The 17,041-nt window shown below is 39.9% G+C and overlaps 3 protein-coding genes and 1 non-coding gene across 7 annotated transcripts; 2 read left to right on the forward strand and 2 right to left on the reverse strand.

Annotated features, from left to right (window-relative positions):
* Positions 1-5,100: 5,100 nt before the first annotated feature.
* On the forward strand, positions 5,101-7,313 carry fitm1l (fat storage inducing transmembrane protein 1, like). 2 transcript variants are annotated; one of them, XM_008433649.3, is made up of 3 exons: positions 5,101-5,618; positions 5,745-5,958; positions 6,573-7,313. In XM_008433649.3, the coding sequence occupies exons 2-3, from the start codon at positions 5,780-5,782 to the stop codon at positions 7,246-7,248; spliced, it is 855 nt and encodes a 284-aa protein (XP_008431871.2). In that variant the 5' UTR covers positions 5,101-5,618; positions 5,745-5,779; the 3' UTR covers positions 7,249-7,313. The 2 variants fall into 2 exon arrangements, with proteins under 2 accessions (XP_008431871.2, XP_017165451.2); XM_017309962.2 differs by having other exon boundaries at positions 5,102-5,608.
* An 821-nt stretch (positions 7,314-8,134) lies between these two features.
* On the reverse strand, positions 8,135-14,666 carry trnau1apb (tRNA selenocysteine 1 associated protein 1b). Of its 3 annotated transcripts, XM_081598545.1 has the most exons (10): positions 14,506-14,666; positions 12,866-12,982; positions 12,451-12,548; positions 12,095-12,194; positions 11,379-11,431; positions 10,559-10,687; positions 10,071-10,187; positions 9,545-9,863; positions 9,168-9,213; positions 8,135-9,027 (listed from the first exon to the last, which is right to left on the reverse strand). In XM_081598545.1, the coding sequence occupies exons 3-10, from the start codon at positions 12,534-12,536 to the stop codon at positions 8,891-8,893; spliced, it is 987 nt and encodes a 328-aa protein (XP_081454671.1). In that variant the 5' UTR covers positions 12,537-12,548; positions 12,866-12,982; positions 14,506-14,666; the 3' UTR covers positions 8,135-8,890. The 3 variants fall into 3 exon arrangements, with proteins under 3 accessions (XP_081454671.1, XP_008431873.1, XP_008431872.1); XM_008433651.3 differs by lacking the exon at positions 12,866-12,982 and having other exon boundaries at positions 9,168-9,210; XM_008433650.2 differs by lacking the exon at positions 12,866-12,982.
* A 753-nt stretch (positions 14,667-15,419) lies between these two features.
* On the reverse strand, positions 15,420-15,491 carry trnaq-cug (transfer RNA glutamine (anticodon CUG)). The gene has a single exon. It is a non-coding gene; the product is annotated as a tRNA-Gln (tRNA).
* Positions 15,492-15,966: 475 nt separating this feature from the next.
* LOC103479295 (uncharacterized) lies at positions 15,967-17,006 on the forward strand. The gene is made up of 4 exons (XM_008433652.2): positions 15,967-16,243; positions 16,458-16,625; positions 16,701-16,748; positions 16,885-17,006. The coding sequence occupies exons 1-4, from the start codon at positions 15,982-15,984 to the stop codon at positions 16,956-16,958; spliced, it is 552 nt and encodes a 183-aa protein (XP_008431874.1). The 5' UTR covers positions 15,967-15,981; the 3' UTR covers positions 16,959-17,006.
* Positions 17,007-17,041: the final 35 nt, after the last annotated feature.

Genomic DNA, 17,041 nt, shown 5'->3' on the forward strand with positions numbered 1-17,041 from the left:
TGCCAGGTTGTAAACCTATGGTGGTAGGTCATACAGTATGTAGTAGGCAATCCATCAGCAGCCACTTTAGTGACAGAATTATAATTACCTACTGAATTTCCCCCAGTGGTTCACTAAAGTACAACTAAGACCAATGAACACATTGGTCTTAGTGTCCATTGGTCGCTAAGACCAATGGACACTGATGAAACTTTCATCACCCTGAAAGTTTCATCAACTTTCAGGGTGATGAAAGTTTAAATCTGCCTGCAGCCTGATTTTGCTTACTGAAACAGGAAAAGTGTAGTAAGCTCTTGCTTCAGACACACTTGCAGATAAATGTTTGGCCTCTGGATGGTGACAACGTCAGGGATTTGTTTTGTCTCAAACCCCTGGCAAGCGATTTGTTTTATTGCTTTATTCTCCCCAATACGGAAGCCCATGTAGACAAAAATCTGTACCTGAATCCAGTGGATTAAAGTTGTATCCGTCAGGTTGATAAAAGGCATATTCTCTATTAGTTGTAACTCAGTGCTCATACTACAGTTCTTCTAATGAGAAGAAACATGTTTCTAAAAGTGAAATATTACTTTACCCTAAATCTTCCAAGGATTCATTGCTGGTAGTAGTTAGCATGTCAATTAACGAATAAGGATAGTTTTCAAACTCACTGGGGTTTTGTGTAGCAAACAAGTTCAGAACAGCTTTTATGAAATCTTTTTAATTGTTCCAGCTCTTGATGGATGAGATCATTTTCTTTCTAAAACACCCGAGGACTGCCACCCAGGAAAAAACCCATTTGTACATGATGTAGCGTATTTGATATGCGCTTATTTACACCTGCTGATCAGGGATTAGTTGCTTGTATTTTGATGATTCGCAGCATGTGAAGGCATCCTGTCCAGTTGGACCCTCCTCTATTCCCAGGAAATAACTGACTGACCCTCAGCTGATCAGTGGCTGCTAACACAACACTTTATGTATCCAAACACGACTCAAATCTCCTGAAAGCAAAGAACTAAGAGCATGTAAAGAACTGTGTAGATGTGCCGTGTGTTTATTTTACTTTTTTTTTTTCTGGTATGGTCAAGGAAAAGGTGTCGACTTTATGCACTATTATTCTTTAGGAATTCAGCAGGTGACCACTTGATTAATACGGTGGTGTTGCGAATACTAATAGAGGTTTTGTTTGGGATCTTGAGTGACCTGACTGCCCTCTGCTGCAGACCGCACTGGCTGTGTTGGTGCTATGTTCTGGCCACGCTATCAGAGGCATTTTCCATCCGACAGCTGCTGAGGAGATAAAAGTTCATTTTTACCACAACTGATTGGAGCCAGACGCCATCATGGAGGACAGCAATTTGTGTTTAGCAGCACAGCTGTTCACTCCATGCTCTCAGTGTTGGATAGAAATGTTGGTTTCAGTTATTTCTGCCTTGGAAAAGTAGTCACACCCCCTAAACCATGTGTGTGAAACACGAGGTACACGGGGTCAAATCTGGCCCGCCGTATCTTTTTATGTGACCCTCTAGACTCCAAATTACATCAATACGTCCTCCCAGTTTTTCACAAATGCACAAAATTCACACAAAATCAACATATCTCTGTATTTTTTTCTGATTTTTACTGCAGATTTTTCTCAAAAAGTCTCCAAAAACTTTGGCTTTAAGTGACTGCCGCCTCAGCCTTGCTGGATATCAGGCTACAGCCCGTGATTTACATGGCGAGTAATAAAAAGTCACATTAAACGTCATATATTAGCGCAAATATTGTAAAGATTTCTTACAAATATTTCTAAGTTAGCATCACAAAAGCTGTGATTTTAATTGCAAAAAAAGTAGTTAGCATAAAATGTGGCATACAATAAATGTGTGCCACATTTTTCAGATTTTTATTTGTGAAAATTTTGAAAAGTATGTTTTATTTTTGACACATTTAAGTTTGTAGTTGTGAAATACTAACTTTTTTTGCATGAATTACCATGCTAGTCATGTTACCCAGCTCTGTAACAACGTTTAGCATGAACACAGTCTGCAATCAGTAAAACACATATGCATCTGTCTTTTTTTTTAAAGGGAAGAAGCATCAGGCGCTCAGCATGGCCGTCTATATCCGACCTTTCAGGCTTTCTGTTTAGATGATTATTAGCACAGCAGAGACAGACAGGCCAGCAGCTGTTTGGGCTGTCAGGCTAAGTTTTATGGAGGATTAGAGGTTATATCCTACAGCTGACAGCTCCTCTGCATGGAGGCCACACACAGACAGGCCCCGTTATGGACCTGCCCAAAGAGAGCTAAAAGCAGAGGTGGGTGTGGAGCACTTCCTGTTTCACTTTAATTTTTTTTCTCCCCCTGAGGATTTTTTTTTTCTTTCTTTCTGTGTTGTTTTTTTTTTCATTCTTTTCATCTTTTCCTATAGGGAAATCGTTGCTCACCCCGAATAATGTTTACCAGTGTACCAATAATGTTTACTGTTAATCTTTATTTGCAATATATTTTTAATATGAACTATGTTGTAGTTGTTGTTGTAGTAGAGATTAGATATAAAGTAAGGTAAAGGGTTGTTTATGGAAGATCGTAGTAAGGTTTAAAGTTTGAAATAAACTGCAAGCCACAGACATTTAGAATAAATTGTAATACCCTAGTTTCTCCAGGAGGTGGCAACGCTTTGGCGCAACTGTCTTGGTAGAAAAGGAAACTTAACGAAAGAACAATTACATTTGAATATTGAAGACATTAGTAAGTTATTAATTGAACATTTTAGTAACATTAATATTAATAGTCCAGCTTGTCCACCATAAATTAAATGTGTATAATAAGATATGCAGACGTTTTCTCATTCATATTCACTACCTTTCCTTGTTTCCCTTTTCAACGCAGCACTTTTTTAACTATAATGTAGTCTGATCTGTAAGTTTGGATTTAATTTTCTTTTTTTCTTTTTAATTGTTTTTATTAAAGTCCCTTACGATGACATTTGTCTGTACTAAACCAACAAACTGAATTGAATTGTAGTCCAACTAAAATGCCAGCAGATGTCGACAGCAGTACAGGAGCCTGTGTTGGGTCTCAATAAGAGGTTGTTCAGGCTGAGAATGAACAAACAGCTAATAGCTCACCTTAAATCACACTTATTACCCACCAATAACTGCAAAGTGTCTCAGTGCAAATATGTTCTTTCTTAAGATATTTCAACATATTTCATGTTTCATTTGACCAACTTTTTACGTCTTTTGGTCTGGCAGTTTTCATGCATGGATGTGGCTAGTGAAGCGCAACTTAGATTACCGAAGAGTTACGGTTAATCCCAACTAATATATGAATGTCCATAACCAGGACATTACATTTTCACACAGTTTTACATTTGAGATTTTGTTGTTGTTGTTCTTTTTATTTACTCAAGTCAAGTCTGATATAAAAATGTTGATTATCTGAAACATTTAAACATGATTTAAAAAGAAAATTGTAAGGAGAAAAATACTTTTTTCAAAGAACTGATTGTGACGACAGTCATGCTTTAGCTTTTCATCACCAAATTTTGCAAATACTTCGTTGTTCCCCTGACTGTTTATATGTAAAAAGAAACATCTTTTAACCAGAAAGATGTCGCCGTGTTGTTACAAACATGATACTGAACATGATCTCAGTGGTTCATACTGGAAAGTATCACTTTTAATTCAAACATATTTGAGTTACAAAAAAAAAAACTACAAGAACGTGTCGTCTCTCTGCACGATGACCAGCTGCTCAAAAGCTTTTTGGAACTAAAGAAAGGGCTTTCATTACGGGACCCCTAACTTCTTCAGCATGCTGTCAGGAAACAAGAGAAGGTAGACATTCAACACGCAGGAAGCTGCTCCACATCTATTCCTGTCCTGGCAGCAAGAAAACAGAAAGTTATAGTAAGCATGGTTCAGCTGAGCCACACGTTTCAGAACCATGATGACAAAGAGACACTTGTTGTAATTAACAACAGCACATCGAGGGAAGCATGCAGCTCTAAAGTGTTGAGTTGTATTTTATCAACAGTGCCTTGCAGATGTATTCATGTTGTCATGGTATGACTATAATCTTTATTATATTTGAATATAGAAAGTTACGTGAGAAAGTAGAAGAAGGGATAAGATGCATGGCTGTAAAAACGAAGGAGCTGAGGTGCAGCTGGGAATAAAGTTGCAACACTTTTGAGCTTTGCCACATATTATCATTTGGATTTAAGGTTGGACTTTGACCAGGCCATTCTGGCACATTGTGATACGCTGCTACTGCAGGATTAGGGTGATTTTCTTCTGAGCTGTGAACAGGTTTTCTCCGAGGACTCGCATCCTGCATGTGGCTCCATTCATCTTCCCTTCCCCTGCCAGCATGATGCTGCCGCCACCATATTTTAATGTGCAGGTGACATCAAAATATAACCTGCACATCAAACTAAAAAATTTTGAGTTTTTTTCTGACACGCTTAACATTTTTTTAAATTATTATTATTATTTCAGTCTAATTTGGTCTCAGATTAGCTTTTTCTATGCTTGTAAAGTTCTCTACGTTCCTCGTGTCAAAACTGAATTTCTTACAATGAAGGCACCCTTTCACGAAGGTCAGAGTTTAAGTGTGGACGACTATTGCATTTAAGGTGGTCAACTTGCTGATTATGCTCATTAGTCGATGAAATGAGGGAGAGGGAGGCGTGCAGGGGAGAAAGGACGATAACAGTGAATTCTGTGTGTGTGTGATTGACAGAAACCGACTCCTGCAACAGCTGCGTATCAGAGCAGACACAGTGCAAAGGTTGCTGCTATTAATACACGTAAACATAAGGAGACACTTTGTATGTAATTTACGACATTTGTTTAAGAACTTCTTAGCCAAGCTAATATCACTGCATCGCATTATTTCTCCTTAATTCGTCATTGTCAGAAATTGTCATGTGTAGGAAAACACATCTGTGCTATGTGACACATTTAGGTCTCAGGGTGTGTGTGTGTGTGTGTGTGTGTGTGTGTGTGTGTGTGTGTGTGTGTGTGTGTGTGTGTGTGTGTGTGTGTGTGTGTGTGTGTGTGTGTGTGTGTGTGTGTGTGTGTGTGTTTGTGTCAGACAGGGAAGATGCTGTGATGGTTTGTATTCAGCGGACAAGGGTCAGTGTCCTCTGAGCGGGACGGCTACAGTTACGATTGAAATAGAAAAGTATTCTGAATCTATAAAAGCAGTATGCCTGGGATGATAACAGAGAGGTACAAGATTTGCATTTTGTGCAGAAGCAAACAGGAGCAACAACCACAGAAAGAGCCACAGGGGGGTAAATTACATCTGAGTCAGCACTGAAGATTGCTGGAACGGAGATCCACTGGGGCCGGGTTTCACAGGGGGCAGACGTTTGGAGTCTGAGGAATGCTCAAAGCCAGTTGTCACTTCATTCATGTTGTGCAGCGGACACGGATGCGGGTTTACGGCCAACAACCAGAGACGTCCACTGTTTCCTATATGCAACCAGCAGCTTTGGATTAGCCGTTGAGGCGGCGAAGGATCTGATCTGGAGTTTTAAAACAGAAGCTCGCTTGGAGAAGCGGATCAGGGGGGGAGTGGAGGAGAGTTCATGTCTGAATCTTTCTGGTCATGACTTGTTGGCAACAAAGGTAAATCAAAGTGAGTGATGTTTTACATATTGTACATAATAACAGCATTAACGTTCACATTTTACACACTGGTGAATTTGATTTGGTTTGTTTATGCTAAGACTACTGCCCTCAAATGCTGACTCTCCTGTTTTAGTTTGGGCCTGGACTCGGTTCTGGTGTTGCTTTTAGATGTTCCTCAACACGGTGCTGGTGGTCCTGACAGACCTGGCTGCCAGGTTGCTTGGTAACAAGCTGTTCAGGCAACATTTCCACCTGCTGCTCTCAGCTGTCCTGGTGTTCGGCCCTGCGCTGAGCCTCTGGGTTTCCCATCACAGCATCTTTGCCAAGAGAAGCCACTTCCTGTATAGGTAGGATCACTTCCTGTTTATGCTTCTCAGGTTTTCTTCTACCACGTGACTCCAACGCCTTGTCAAACATATGAATTCCCATTTTACCCTTTTTCACATGTTGTCATGTTACAGCCACCTGCTACATTGTATGTCACCTTCCTAAAATAAGGGCCTAAGTTATTTTTTGCCAAAAGTGATGACTAGGGCCATCAGTTTAGGGAGGTGACAATATGTAGGGACTATTCTTCTTTGCAGAGCAGATCAAACTCAGTCAAACTTCAAGTCTTGTTGCATAGGCCCAGACTTTGACTACGCTCAATATGAACATTTTAAAAATGCAAAGACAATAAAGTCTGCCTGTCTATTTTTCAAGATAAAGTGCCAGTTTAAACTCAGTACTGGAGACTTAGATTTTAACACACAGACTGACACAAGAGTAAATGGGGAAAAACTGACAAACTTCACATCACAGATACAGGTCTAAACATGTATGTAAAGGGTCACTTTGTGTTGCATATTATTTAATCAAGAATTTCCCCATGAAATGCTTATATATGCTTATTAAAACTGCATATTCCAGGCTGAAGATAAAACCCCTACACCGTCTGCTCCTCCTCCTCTCTGTCCTCCAGGTTGTTCCTGCGCTCTGGTTGGGGCTGGACGTGCGTTTTCGTCGGGTCCTTCGTCTTCCTCCTCTCCTACTCCATCCGCCGCTCCGTCCTACACTCGCTCCGTCACCTCAGCAGGCTCGCGGTGGCTGGAGGGCTCTGGCTTTGTTTCTGCACCCTGCTGGACCTCCTGGAGAACACCACAGGAAGCTGCTATGAACCTCTGCCTGCTGGTCCAGAGGTCACCGGTGGGCAGCCTCTGCTGGTGCTCAAAGAGGGAGAGAGCAAGTCCGAGTGCCTGAAAGCTGGGATGGTGTGGCGAGGTTATGAGGTTTCAGAGGACGTCTTCCTTCTGTGTCTGTGCTGCCTGCTGCTGGCAGAGGAAACGTCGGTGTTTGGTCCGTATCTGAGGCTCGGGGGCGTCTCAGACGCCCCACTGAGGATCCTCTTTTTGCTCTGTGTTCTCCTTCTTGGACTGTGGATCTTCCTGTTGCTCTGTCTCTTAGCCTATTTCCCCCAGTTCCCCACTCAGTTGCTAGGAGGGGCGCTGGGCTGCCTCAGCTGGAGGGGACTGTATCAGGGCTGGTACCGCATGGGGCCCAGCTGGTACTGCCCAGGAAGGCCAGGTCAGGGACTTCTCAACATAAAGACCAGCAGCACTGGCGCGGAAGACACACTAAACCACAATCACTACAATTAACCGATGAAAACAGATTCAACGCTTTGAGCTTTAACATTAAAAGTCTTTAAATCTTCCAACAAAAATTTGCCTGGAAAGTTTCGACATTTTCTTTCACTCTCTATGTGTAAACCTGTCATTATTTTTGCATTAATGGCGCTTCAAACATTTTGCTTACAATTGTTGTGCAATTTAAAGGGGACATATTATGCAAAATTAGCATTTTGCACGTTTTTGTGATTCCATTCAGGTCTCAACTGCTTACAAAAAAAATTAAAACACCAAGCCTTTTTTTTTTTTCGATTTGGTTTCCGGAAAATGAGCCCTTTGAAAAACCTTGATTGTTTAGTAACATTCTACAGGCACTGGGCTGTTACCTACCAACCCAAGATGATCCACCATGTTTGGTCAGCTGGTTTTACTGTTGTACAACGGCTACAATACTCTGTCGTCGACTTACCAACCAGAAACCACTTTGCCATTTGTGCAGGAGGCTCCATTTCTGCTTTTCAAGGATTAAGGTTAGTATAATTTCGCTAAACATTGTTTGAGGGGTCATGGCCAGCCGCAGCTTATTTGGATTTAAAGTGACAACAGACCCTAAAACAATTCTGAAAGCAGCTCAAAATAGATCAGACTAAAAGATCAATATTAAAAAAATATTTTGTGCAAAATGCAATGAACATATCTGAACCTGTTCAAGTAACAAATTTATTACCAAGAAGTAACTAAGTATTAGAAAAGTAACGTATGTTTGGATGTCAAACTGCTTGACAAATAGTCAAATATTTTTGCAGATCGTAGTTTTATAAAAGAAAAAAAGATGATAATGTTGGTGACATGACTTTGCGTTTACATAAGATTGTGTGGTTAGGACCCCATTTAAAAAAAAAAAAGTTAAACACTATGGTATTTAATAGTTTATTAATAAAACATCTTCAGAAAGACAATATATACAAAATATTTTCCACTAAGCAGCAGAAAATAAAGGCTACCACAAGTTCAGCTGGTTCTTCACACAAACCTTACAGCAGCGCCGCATCTAAAACGTCTCAGAGATGCACAACATTCACCCATTACATTCCATCCGGATGCTGGAAACATTTTCCTGTTCTTTTGGTAGCTCCATACAGCCACCTTCGTCCCACAATCCAGTTTAAATTCAGCAAACCAACAGAGAGAGAAATGAAAGAGTCCTTAAATACAAACCCAAACAAAACTGATTTATCTGCATAATGATCCTAGAGACGATGTGAAACTGAAAGAAACGTTGAGTTTGGCGATCGCTGCAACCTGATGTTTGTTCCTCGTTCATATTGTTAATAGGTGAAATACTGCCACACATCATTCAGCTTACAGCAGCGCAGCCTCTGAGTGCCAGTCGGCTCCAGCTCTTCTAGTTCAGAGACCACCTGATCTTCACAGTACCTGTTCTTCTTCACTAACTTCCCGTTTGTTACCAAAAGGCTGACAAATCCGACCCAGCGAATGTCTGTTTGCAGTGTCTGCGGAGGAAGAAGAGTGACTGAACCTACGACCAGCCTGTCTTCTTAAGTCACAGAGCTCTGGCCGGCGTGTTTTGAGATGTGTTTGCTGCGACACATTTTGGACGTATAAAAATGACTTAACAAAAGAACTGAAGTATCGGCTGATGAAAGGGATATCAGGAGAAGGTTGGGATAGGGCAGTCAACAGAGTCCAAAGGTTCCCATCGACAGTTCATCAAAGCGTCATAAAACTCCTCACTGTGCTGCATAAAGTCCTTGTTCCACAGCTCCACGTCGCATTCAGGGATGGGCTCTGGAATAAATCCCACCAAGATCATCAGAAAAATAATTATTCATGCTGCTTCTCTTTCATAAAGGTTTAATAGACACATTTTGAGTTGAATCGTTTCCAGTAGAAATAATGATTATTGGAAAGCGATCAAGGATTTTTACCTTCTGTGCTGTCATCATCAGCATCTTCAGCTTGCTCCTGGCCCTGCTGGACACAGACCCAGGATTAAAATAAAACTACTGTCACCGGACCATAAAACAACTAAAAGTTTAATCAGAATCCTAAAAGTACATCAATACTAATCTGAATATATCTAATTTGCAACCAGGAAAACAGATTGTGTTTTTTATTCTGTTAGCATCACTGAGCAAATGCTATTGCTACCTACAGGTATTGTTGATAGTTAGCTCCAATACGTTTATGCAACCATATTGTTGTAGGTTCATCAAATTACAGCCTATAACAGATTTAGATTTATACATAAAATAGTTTACAGTCAACTAACTTGCACCAGTTGATCAGTTTGTATTTCTTTTACCTGTACATCTCCCGTCATGTCGGTGGACATGGGTGGCATCCCCATGGGAGGCGGGGGCATCATGTGACCTGGTGGGGGGTAGCCGTAAGCCCCGTAGTTATAGTTGTAGCCACTGTTGTAGCTGCTATTGTATCCGCTGTTGTATCCGCTGTTGTAGCCGTAACCACTGCTGTTGTAGCCACTGTACTGGTCATAGCCCCCCCACTGAGGATAGTAACCGCCCTGACTTCCTGCTGCCTGGCTGCCATAGTAACCAGTCTGTGTCGGGTTGTAGCTACTGTAACTCTGAGTCTGGCCTCCTGGGTAGGTCGTCTTTTGGCTGGAAAACAACAACAAAAAGAGGCAGATTTGAAATATTGTCAATCTAAAACTGTCTGGACTGAATTATTATGTAAAATATTATGTTTAATCTGATTTATTTATTTTTTTTAAACTCAGATAAATTTCTAAAATCAATTTTGATATTTTTTGTTTTTAAAGGATCCTTTTTTTCCCCTCAATCTTCATCTTGTAAGATGCGTCGTACCTTTTCGCCACAGCGATGCTGAGCCTCAGGGTTTTCCCCCCCAGCACGGCTCCCTGGCACTCCTCTATCGCCGCCTTCTGTTCGCTCTCGTCACTGAACTTGACGAAGCCGTAGCCTCTGAAAAACCAGACCAAAGTTACGCCTCCTCTGCCCACCGGTTCGTGCCACATACTTGCCATGTATTAGCCACTTATGAGAAACAGAATATAATGGGTATTATTATGGTAGAACTGAAACTTGCTGTTTTACTTTTAACATGAGGTAGCATCACTTGAATTGTGAGTTGCTCTTGCTTAGCCTATATGGGGAAAACAATAGTTTTAGCATAAGACGGCAAGAAAACATTTCTTCAGCCTTTTTCGAAAACAGATGAAGATGCACTGGTGGTCAACGTCCAAAGCACTGCTATCTGAGTAACCAAGTTTAATAATAAAGCACAAAAAGAATTTTAATTAACAAATTAAAAACGCACAGAGTAGTCAACGTACTTTGAATAGCCGTACTGGTCGGTGACTACTTTGGCTCCTTTGCAGGAAGGGTACTTCTTAAAGACCTGATGCAGCTGAAAGTCGTCCACTTCAGAGGCCAAGTCTCCCACAAACACTGAGAACTCCGGCCTGAAAGAGCAATAAATAAATAAAAAATCATTAAAATGTCTATTTGTGCACACATAAAGAACTCAGTGATTTATTCGAAACAATACTGGTAAGCAGCAAAATGTAACTTCATGTTTGACAAATAAGCTGAGCTCAGGTTATATGTTTATGAGTAAACTACGAGAATGTTCTTAGTTTTAGAATAGCAGCTAAATTAATACAGTGGATGGTCTGAATTACCTAAGGGGAAAATAAATAATTGAGGTTTAACATTTTTAACTTATTCAATTAAAACTTTCTATAGTTTATTTGGCTTTTAACAGGCATAGTTAAAGACACACCTAGAAAGCAAGCAGGAAACTAAGTAACTGAATTTAAGCTCGATCATCCCCGACAGTTGAACAGACAACTGTCATTTCCTGATCTTTTTCTGATCATCAATGCACCACAACTAACATAGATTAAATTAGATCTATGTTTATGATGTCATTAGCGCTACATTGCTCGAGTCCAGCCAACTTGCGCGATGTGTCGAAGCACTAAGTTTGGACATTGGAGCTATTTTGGGAATGAGACTCATGATAAAACCCTAGAAGAAGCTACTGTAACAACTGTGTTACATCTGAAGAAATGTAGGAGTATTATACAGACAGAAGGTGTGAAAGCGACCTGAAACGGAAAGTAAAGGTATAATACACAAATCTGATCTTACCCTGCTTCTGGACGCTTCCCGTATGTGGCATAATTTAGCTTAAACTTCCTGGGCTGCAAGTGTGGGGGGAAAAAAAAAAGAACGCAGACATTAAGGCAACCTCAAACACCAAAGACGTGTAGTATAGCACTGATATTGCTGGAAACAAAAAGTGGCGTTATTATTGTTATTTAAGTTTACATACCTCCACCACCCAGACCAGCCTTTAGCCCCTTCCTCAGTTAGTTCCTACCAGAGACTCTACCAGGGCAGCCCATAGCTTGGCCGGCCCACTGGGCCAACAGTACTTCAAACCAAGCAGTGCCAAGCAGCTCATAGCTCATAATGTCACACACCACATGAAACCGGCATCTTCAGGATGGGAACATTTGTTGCTTTACATCAACAGGCCTTATTGTCCAGCATTTGTCGCACAAAGTCACATAAAACCATTAAAATGACACAGGTACTAGCGGGTTAAACTGATCAGAAATACTCAAATGTTCTACTGCTACACAGGTGGGTATTCATAAAACAAAGTACATCCGAGGTGGGCAGAGCTCCGCTATCCACAATAAAAGAGTTAAGCACTGAAAAGGCCCAAATCTACCGCTGAGGAAAGGAAGATGGCGAGAAACTGTCAATATATCGATATCAATAGAGAAACATTTATTTCTGATATGAGAGCTACTGAAAAAAAGAATGTGAATATTTTGCTGCTAAATCAAACAGCTTACCGGGTTTGATCCTGGAACCAGTTTTCCGTTGAGTCTTTGTACGCAGCGGTCGACGCTCGCTTCATCTGCCAGCTCCACAAAACAGTAACCCGCTGAGCCACTGTGGAAAGACAAAGAGGGGAAAAAAAACTGAAAAAGTGAAGCAAAGGGAAGGCAAGTGGATAAAAGAAAAGAAACATTTGTTTTTATAGGGGGATGAAGCAGCTACGGGGAAGGCGCAAATGTGTAACTGAGAATAAGTTAAGAACAAGTAACGTAATATTCAACAACAAAAAGGTCAGTAAATGTACAAACTGTCAATTTAAAGGCTTTAACAACAGAATCATGTCTGATCAGTAGTGTTCTGCATTTCCTACCCTGTTATCCTGTGAGTGATGATCTTGACTCCCAACGGTGACTCTCCCATACCACTAAAGGCCTGCTTGACAAAGTTCTCATCCATATACGGGTCCAACTAGAAATAAATAAAAGAGGCAACTATGTCACTGTCAAATAAAAATATATGACTCAAAATAAGGTTGTGCGACATTTAGAAACAATCTTTACCTAATATTACTAAATCAAACTTTGTGGCTTTTACAGGCTTTATTATTGTACATGTAAACAACCTGTAATCACGTTTTAAAAAATCTTGATATGAATGAGCACGATTCAAGCATGAATGCAGAAATCCCTTCAAATCCATAGTATAGATAACAATGCATTGGTATGTTTTTAACCAAAGAAGAAAAAATAAATTAATAAAGCACAGTTAATAAAGTAAGTCATTACCAGAGATGTGCCGATCAGGTTTTTTCCTGCCGATTCCGATCACCCATGAGTGCCGATCACCGATACCGATCACATAATTTTTATTTTTTTAATCATAAGCACTACCGGTTACATTATCTGGAAAAAGGAACCATGAATTCACCTTAATTTAGACAAAAACTTGTTTCTAATAACTTTTTCCAAGAAAAAAACAAAACAGGCATTGTGCAAATTGTACTGCTATCGGTAATACTATCTTTAACAGACTGAAAACATATGAAGGGTCTGAAGAGGTTAAATAATGCAAAGAGTCAAAATAAAACCTCTCAACATTGCCAAAAAAAATTCAAGTATAAAACTTAACATCCAAAGGCAAATACAGGTTCCATTACAATAAACAATCCTGAGTTACTGAATGAAAACTTCCTGATAGCATGGCGGCTAGCTGATTACTGCTAGTTCTGATTGGCTGTTTCTGACTGAGCAGAGTAATTATGCAGAGCAGGGAGGAGATTGATTCTTTTTTCAGAGATTATCTGTCTCATGTTAGGACAGCGAAAGTTTTAATACATATGTAAAATTTATTTTTTAAGTTGGATGCTGCAGCTCCAGAGGTTCGGTGTGAGAGTCACTACCAGGTGGAGCAGAAGCGGCTACGGTTCAACAGCCGTTGTAAAAAATTTTTATCATAAGCACTGCTACCTGCTATCTGATCGCTCCATATGTCTTTTTTACTGCAGTGAGCCTCGATGTAGTCAAACTCCGTCAAGTATGACATTGTTTTTTATGCCATATTAGGTTAATCGCGTTGATGCATTTTGACGTGCTTCAATTTTCCGCCGCAACACGCAAACTTCCCCAGTCACTCAGTGCGTTATTGTTCCACACGACATGCTTAGGATTTGTTGCTTCGCGTTTGCGCAGTGTGAAGGAAATAGGAGACCAGCTGCACAGGCAGGCTGCGAAATGAGATGCAGGTGATCGGATTGTGTTATCGGCAACAAGAGACCGTGATCGGTGATCACCGATCATACACTTTTTCACGGAAATCGGCCGATTATGATCGGTGGCCGATCGATCGATCGGCACACCTCTAGTCATTACTGTCATCAAGACACTAAACAGTAGTTTCTGCCACTAGTTTGTGTAAAAACAGCAACGAAGCATCAGTGAACAAACTATTCATAGTACTAAATATACATACTGCACTCATGTAATTTTGTTAATTTTATCGTAAAGACTGTTTTTTAAGACATTTAAATCTACTGCAACTACTTTTGACTTTAATATTTCCGCTCGGATAAAAGACGATACTTCACTCGATTAAAACTATTTTCGGTCCCTCCAGAGTAATGAGATCTTTAACGCTCTAGGCTGCAGTTCTACATGTCAGACTTGTTAACTGTTAGCTTATATTCAGCTAACGTTTCCCGCGGCATGACAAAGCACTTATCCACAAGTTAAATATATTCGCACTTTTATTAAACCGAACTTTTAGATCATTTAAGTTACCATTTAGTTCTAGAGATGAGTTTCGAGCCATACATACAAAGCACTTCGGCGGAGGCATATCCGTCTTCATGGTTCGTCAAAGCTAACCAAGCTAGCTATATGCGCGGCTAAACTAACGTTGGGAAATAAAAGCAAAGATTAGGACTTACATCACCCATCCACAGGCTGTTTTGCCTGTTAAACATCATTGAAAGTAGTATCGACGTGACACTATAGAAGAAACTGTTGAGCAAAAACTGACAAAGTCCTCACTGCAGAAATTTGCAACCCACACGTCGACTGACTTCCGTCTTAGCTAGAGTAGAAGAGCGAAGGTTGCGCTGTGCTTCCGGTAGGAAGTTGTAGAACTAAATTTCAAAATAAAATGAAACTCACAAATAGTAAGTTACTGTAAATCGCTCAGATACTAATATGCTAATACTAATATGAAAAGGGCGAGTAAACGTGTTTCAAAAATATAAATAATAAAGCCGTTTCTTTTTATATATAGATATATGTCACTTACATTTGTTTATTTGAATCCTCATTAGTCATTGCCGTAACAATGGCTACGTTTTCCTTGGATCCACACCATAAATATATATTTGTTACAAAATCAGATACGCATAATTATGAGCTATATAGCAGAAAAAAAGTCAAGATTTGCGTTGCTGTCTGAGCGAACCACTCAGTGTGTGATCTATTTGACAAGGAAGAGTTAAATATTATTTTGTAGATTACTGTCACAGGAAAATGTTATCGTTATTGAATATTTGTGGAACGTTAACAGAGAATGTTTGATCAAATATTACAAGAATCAATTTCATAATTTTTTGGACAAATTAATTCATTAATTTTTAACGTTTATTTTATTTATTTATGGAAAATAATATAATTTAAATAAAAAGAGTAAATTACAGCTTATTTTTGTGATACTTGAAACTCAGAAGGTTATCTAGATTAGAGAATAAACTGGAGTATTAGGTCGGTTTACTTTAGTAGACTAACTGAATTTGATTAATCATTGAACATACTGTAACATAATCACAATTTTAAAGCTGTCTTTGTCATTTTGCAAATAAGAAGGTCCCACCGAGATTTGAACTCGGATCGCTGGATTCAGAGTCCAGAGTGCTAACCATTACACCATGGAACCACATGCTGTAATTCACGTGTGCTTCATGCTAGAGTTAAAGATGCGTTCAAGTACTTCTGAAGTTGTGGGAACGTGGCCTGGTTTCACGTTGATTCATGTATTCAAACATTTCCGCGTCGAAAAGCGGCGACCGTACTGAGGATGACACTACTAACGAGTAAAACTCATGTGGAGGCCAGTAAAAAATAGTCAGAAATTATGCTTTGCTTTTTCTTTTCCACAAAGAGGCACAATTTAAAGAGAAAGTAGTAAAATACAATGCAAACCAGGTGGATAATATAAAACTCTCACAGCTGAAAAAAATGCAGGTTATGTGCGTAAATACTATGGGGTTCCCCGTTTGTTTCTTTGTTGCTGTTGCTTTATTACAAACAAATGTAAAAAAAAAAAAAAAAAAAAAAAACTATAAACAATAAAACAAACAAAAAGCATCACCTTCTGTGTGGTAACATTAATGGCCTTTAATGCAACACCGACTGACGCGGTAACCATGGTAGCTGCCATTCTCGGGATAGCAATGACATCAATACAGGACGAAATATTCAACAGCGTTCTCTCAGGAGACGTAGAAGACTTACAGCAGGTTCTGGAAAGTTACGATGCTACCGAAGAGTCAGAGGAGACCAATTTGTTTGGAAAAGTGGACGAGATGGGAAGAAATGCCCTTTTAGTCGCCTCCATGCTCGGAAAGAGCAGCGTTGTCCGTGAACTAGTGAAACAAGGCGCCAAGTTGGACGAGCAAACCGTCAGAGGTGAGAGGGAATGAACGGGATCACACAGTGGGGTCTATCATTTCATTTTAAACCAACAATATTAAGTTTTGATTGCAGAGCACAACCAGATACCGACTAACACGGGTACAAGTTTGAATTCTTTGGCAGGATTGACCTTTATACATTTAATATTATAACGTGTTTATTGTACAGAAAAGCCATCACCTTGATACACTGCCGAATTATTTGTTAGGGTATACATCGCTGCATCTTGCTGCTTGTTGGGGCCATCTGGACACAGTGAAGACCCTGCTTGAGCTAGGAGCTGACTTAAAGGCCAAGACCTTCAGAGAGGAGTCACCTCTGGACCTGGCCAAGAGATACTCCCAGACAGACTGCATTGTCCATCTCACACAGGCTGGTGTGTGAGGTCTACCTCAGCAATGTGGATAGTATTGAGTGGAAATGACTCTAAATTGTGTTTATCCCCATCCAGAAAAGGAACTGGAAGCTCTTATCGCTGCTGCAAACGAACCTCCCACAGGTATTGTATTTATGTCAGTATTATAATTATGTCCAGATTCTGCTTCAGGTTTATAACTTATTAATGTAGTCTAATTAATTATTTTTAACATGTTAATCTCTTCTGTGATGTTTCCTGTTTTTGTTTTTTTTTACAGCCACAAAGGAGACTGAATCAAGTCACCAAAATCCAAGAGCAAAGCATCGGAAAAGCACTAAGTTTAGCTCCTAATTTTAAGAACATTAATTATAAACACAGTAAAATATTGACGTTCATCAATCCATTGTCTGTACCCGCTTGTCCCTGCATAGTCA

Source organism: Poecilia reticulata, chromosome 17, assembly GCF_904066995.2.
Source record: "Poecilia reticulata chromosome 17, P_reticulata-male-v2, whole genome shotgun sequence".
Classification (NCBI taxonomy): domain Eukaryota; kingdom Metazoa; phylum Chordata; class Actinopteri; order Cyprinodontiformes; family Poeciliidae; genus Poecilia; species Poecilia reticulata.

Bases quoted from the DNA above. Each gene is read 5' to 3' on its own strand.
- fitm1l (XM_008433649.3), top strand. From the start codon at position 5,780: ATGTTCCTCAACACGGTGCTGGTGGTCCTGACAGACCTGGCTGCCAGG. The intron at 5,959-6,572 runs GTAGGATCACTT...TCTGTCCTCCAG, and splicing joins AGAAGCCACTTCCTGTATAG to GTTGTTCCTGCGCTCTGGTT.
- trnau1apb (XM_008433650.2), bottom strand. From the start codon at position 14,544: ATGATGTTTAACAGGCAAAACAGCCTGTGGATGGGTGAT. The intron at 12,195-12,450 runs GTAGGAAATGCA...GTCTTTCCACAG, and splicing joins ATCACTCACAGGATAACAGG to TGGCTCAGCGGGTTACTGTT. The intron at 10,688-11,378 runs GTAAGATCAGAT...TTGCTCTTTCAG, and splicing joins GGGAAGCGTCCAGAAGCAGG to GCCGGAGTTCTCAGTGTTTG.
- LOC103479295 (XM_008433652.2), top strand. From the start codon at position 15,982: ATGGTAGCTGCCATTCTCGGGATAGCAATGACATCAATACAGGACGAA. The intron at 16,244-16,457 runs GTGAGAGGGAAT...ATTATTTGTTAG, and splicing joins GGACGAGCAAACCGTCAGAG to GGTATACATCGCTGCATCTT. The intron at 16,749-16,884 runs GTATTGTATTTA...TTTTTTTTACAG, and splicing joins TGCAAACGAACCTCCCACAG to CCACAAAGGAGACTGAATCA.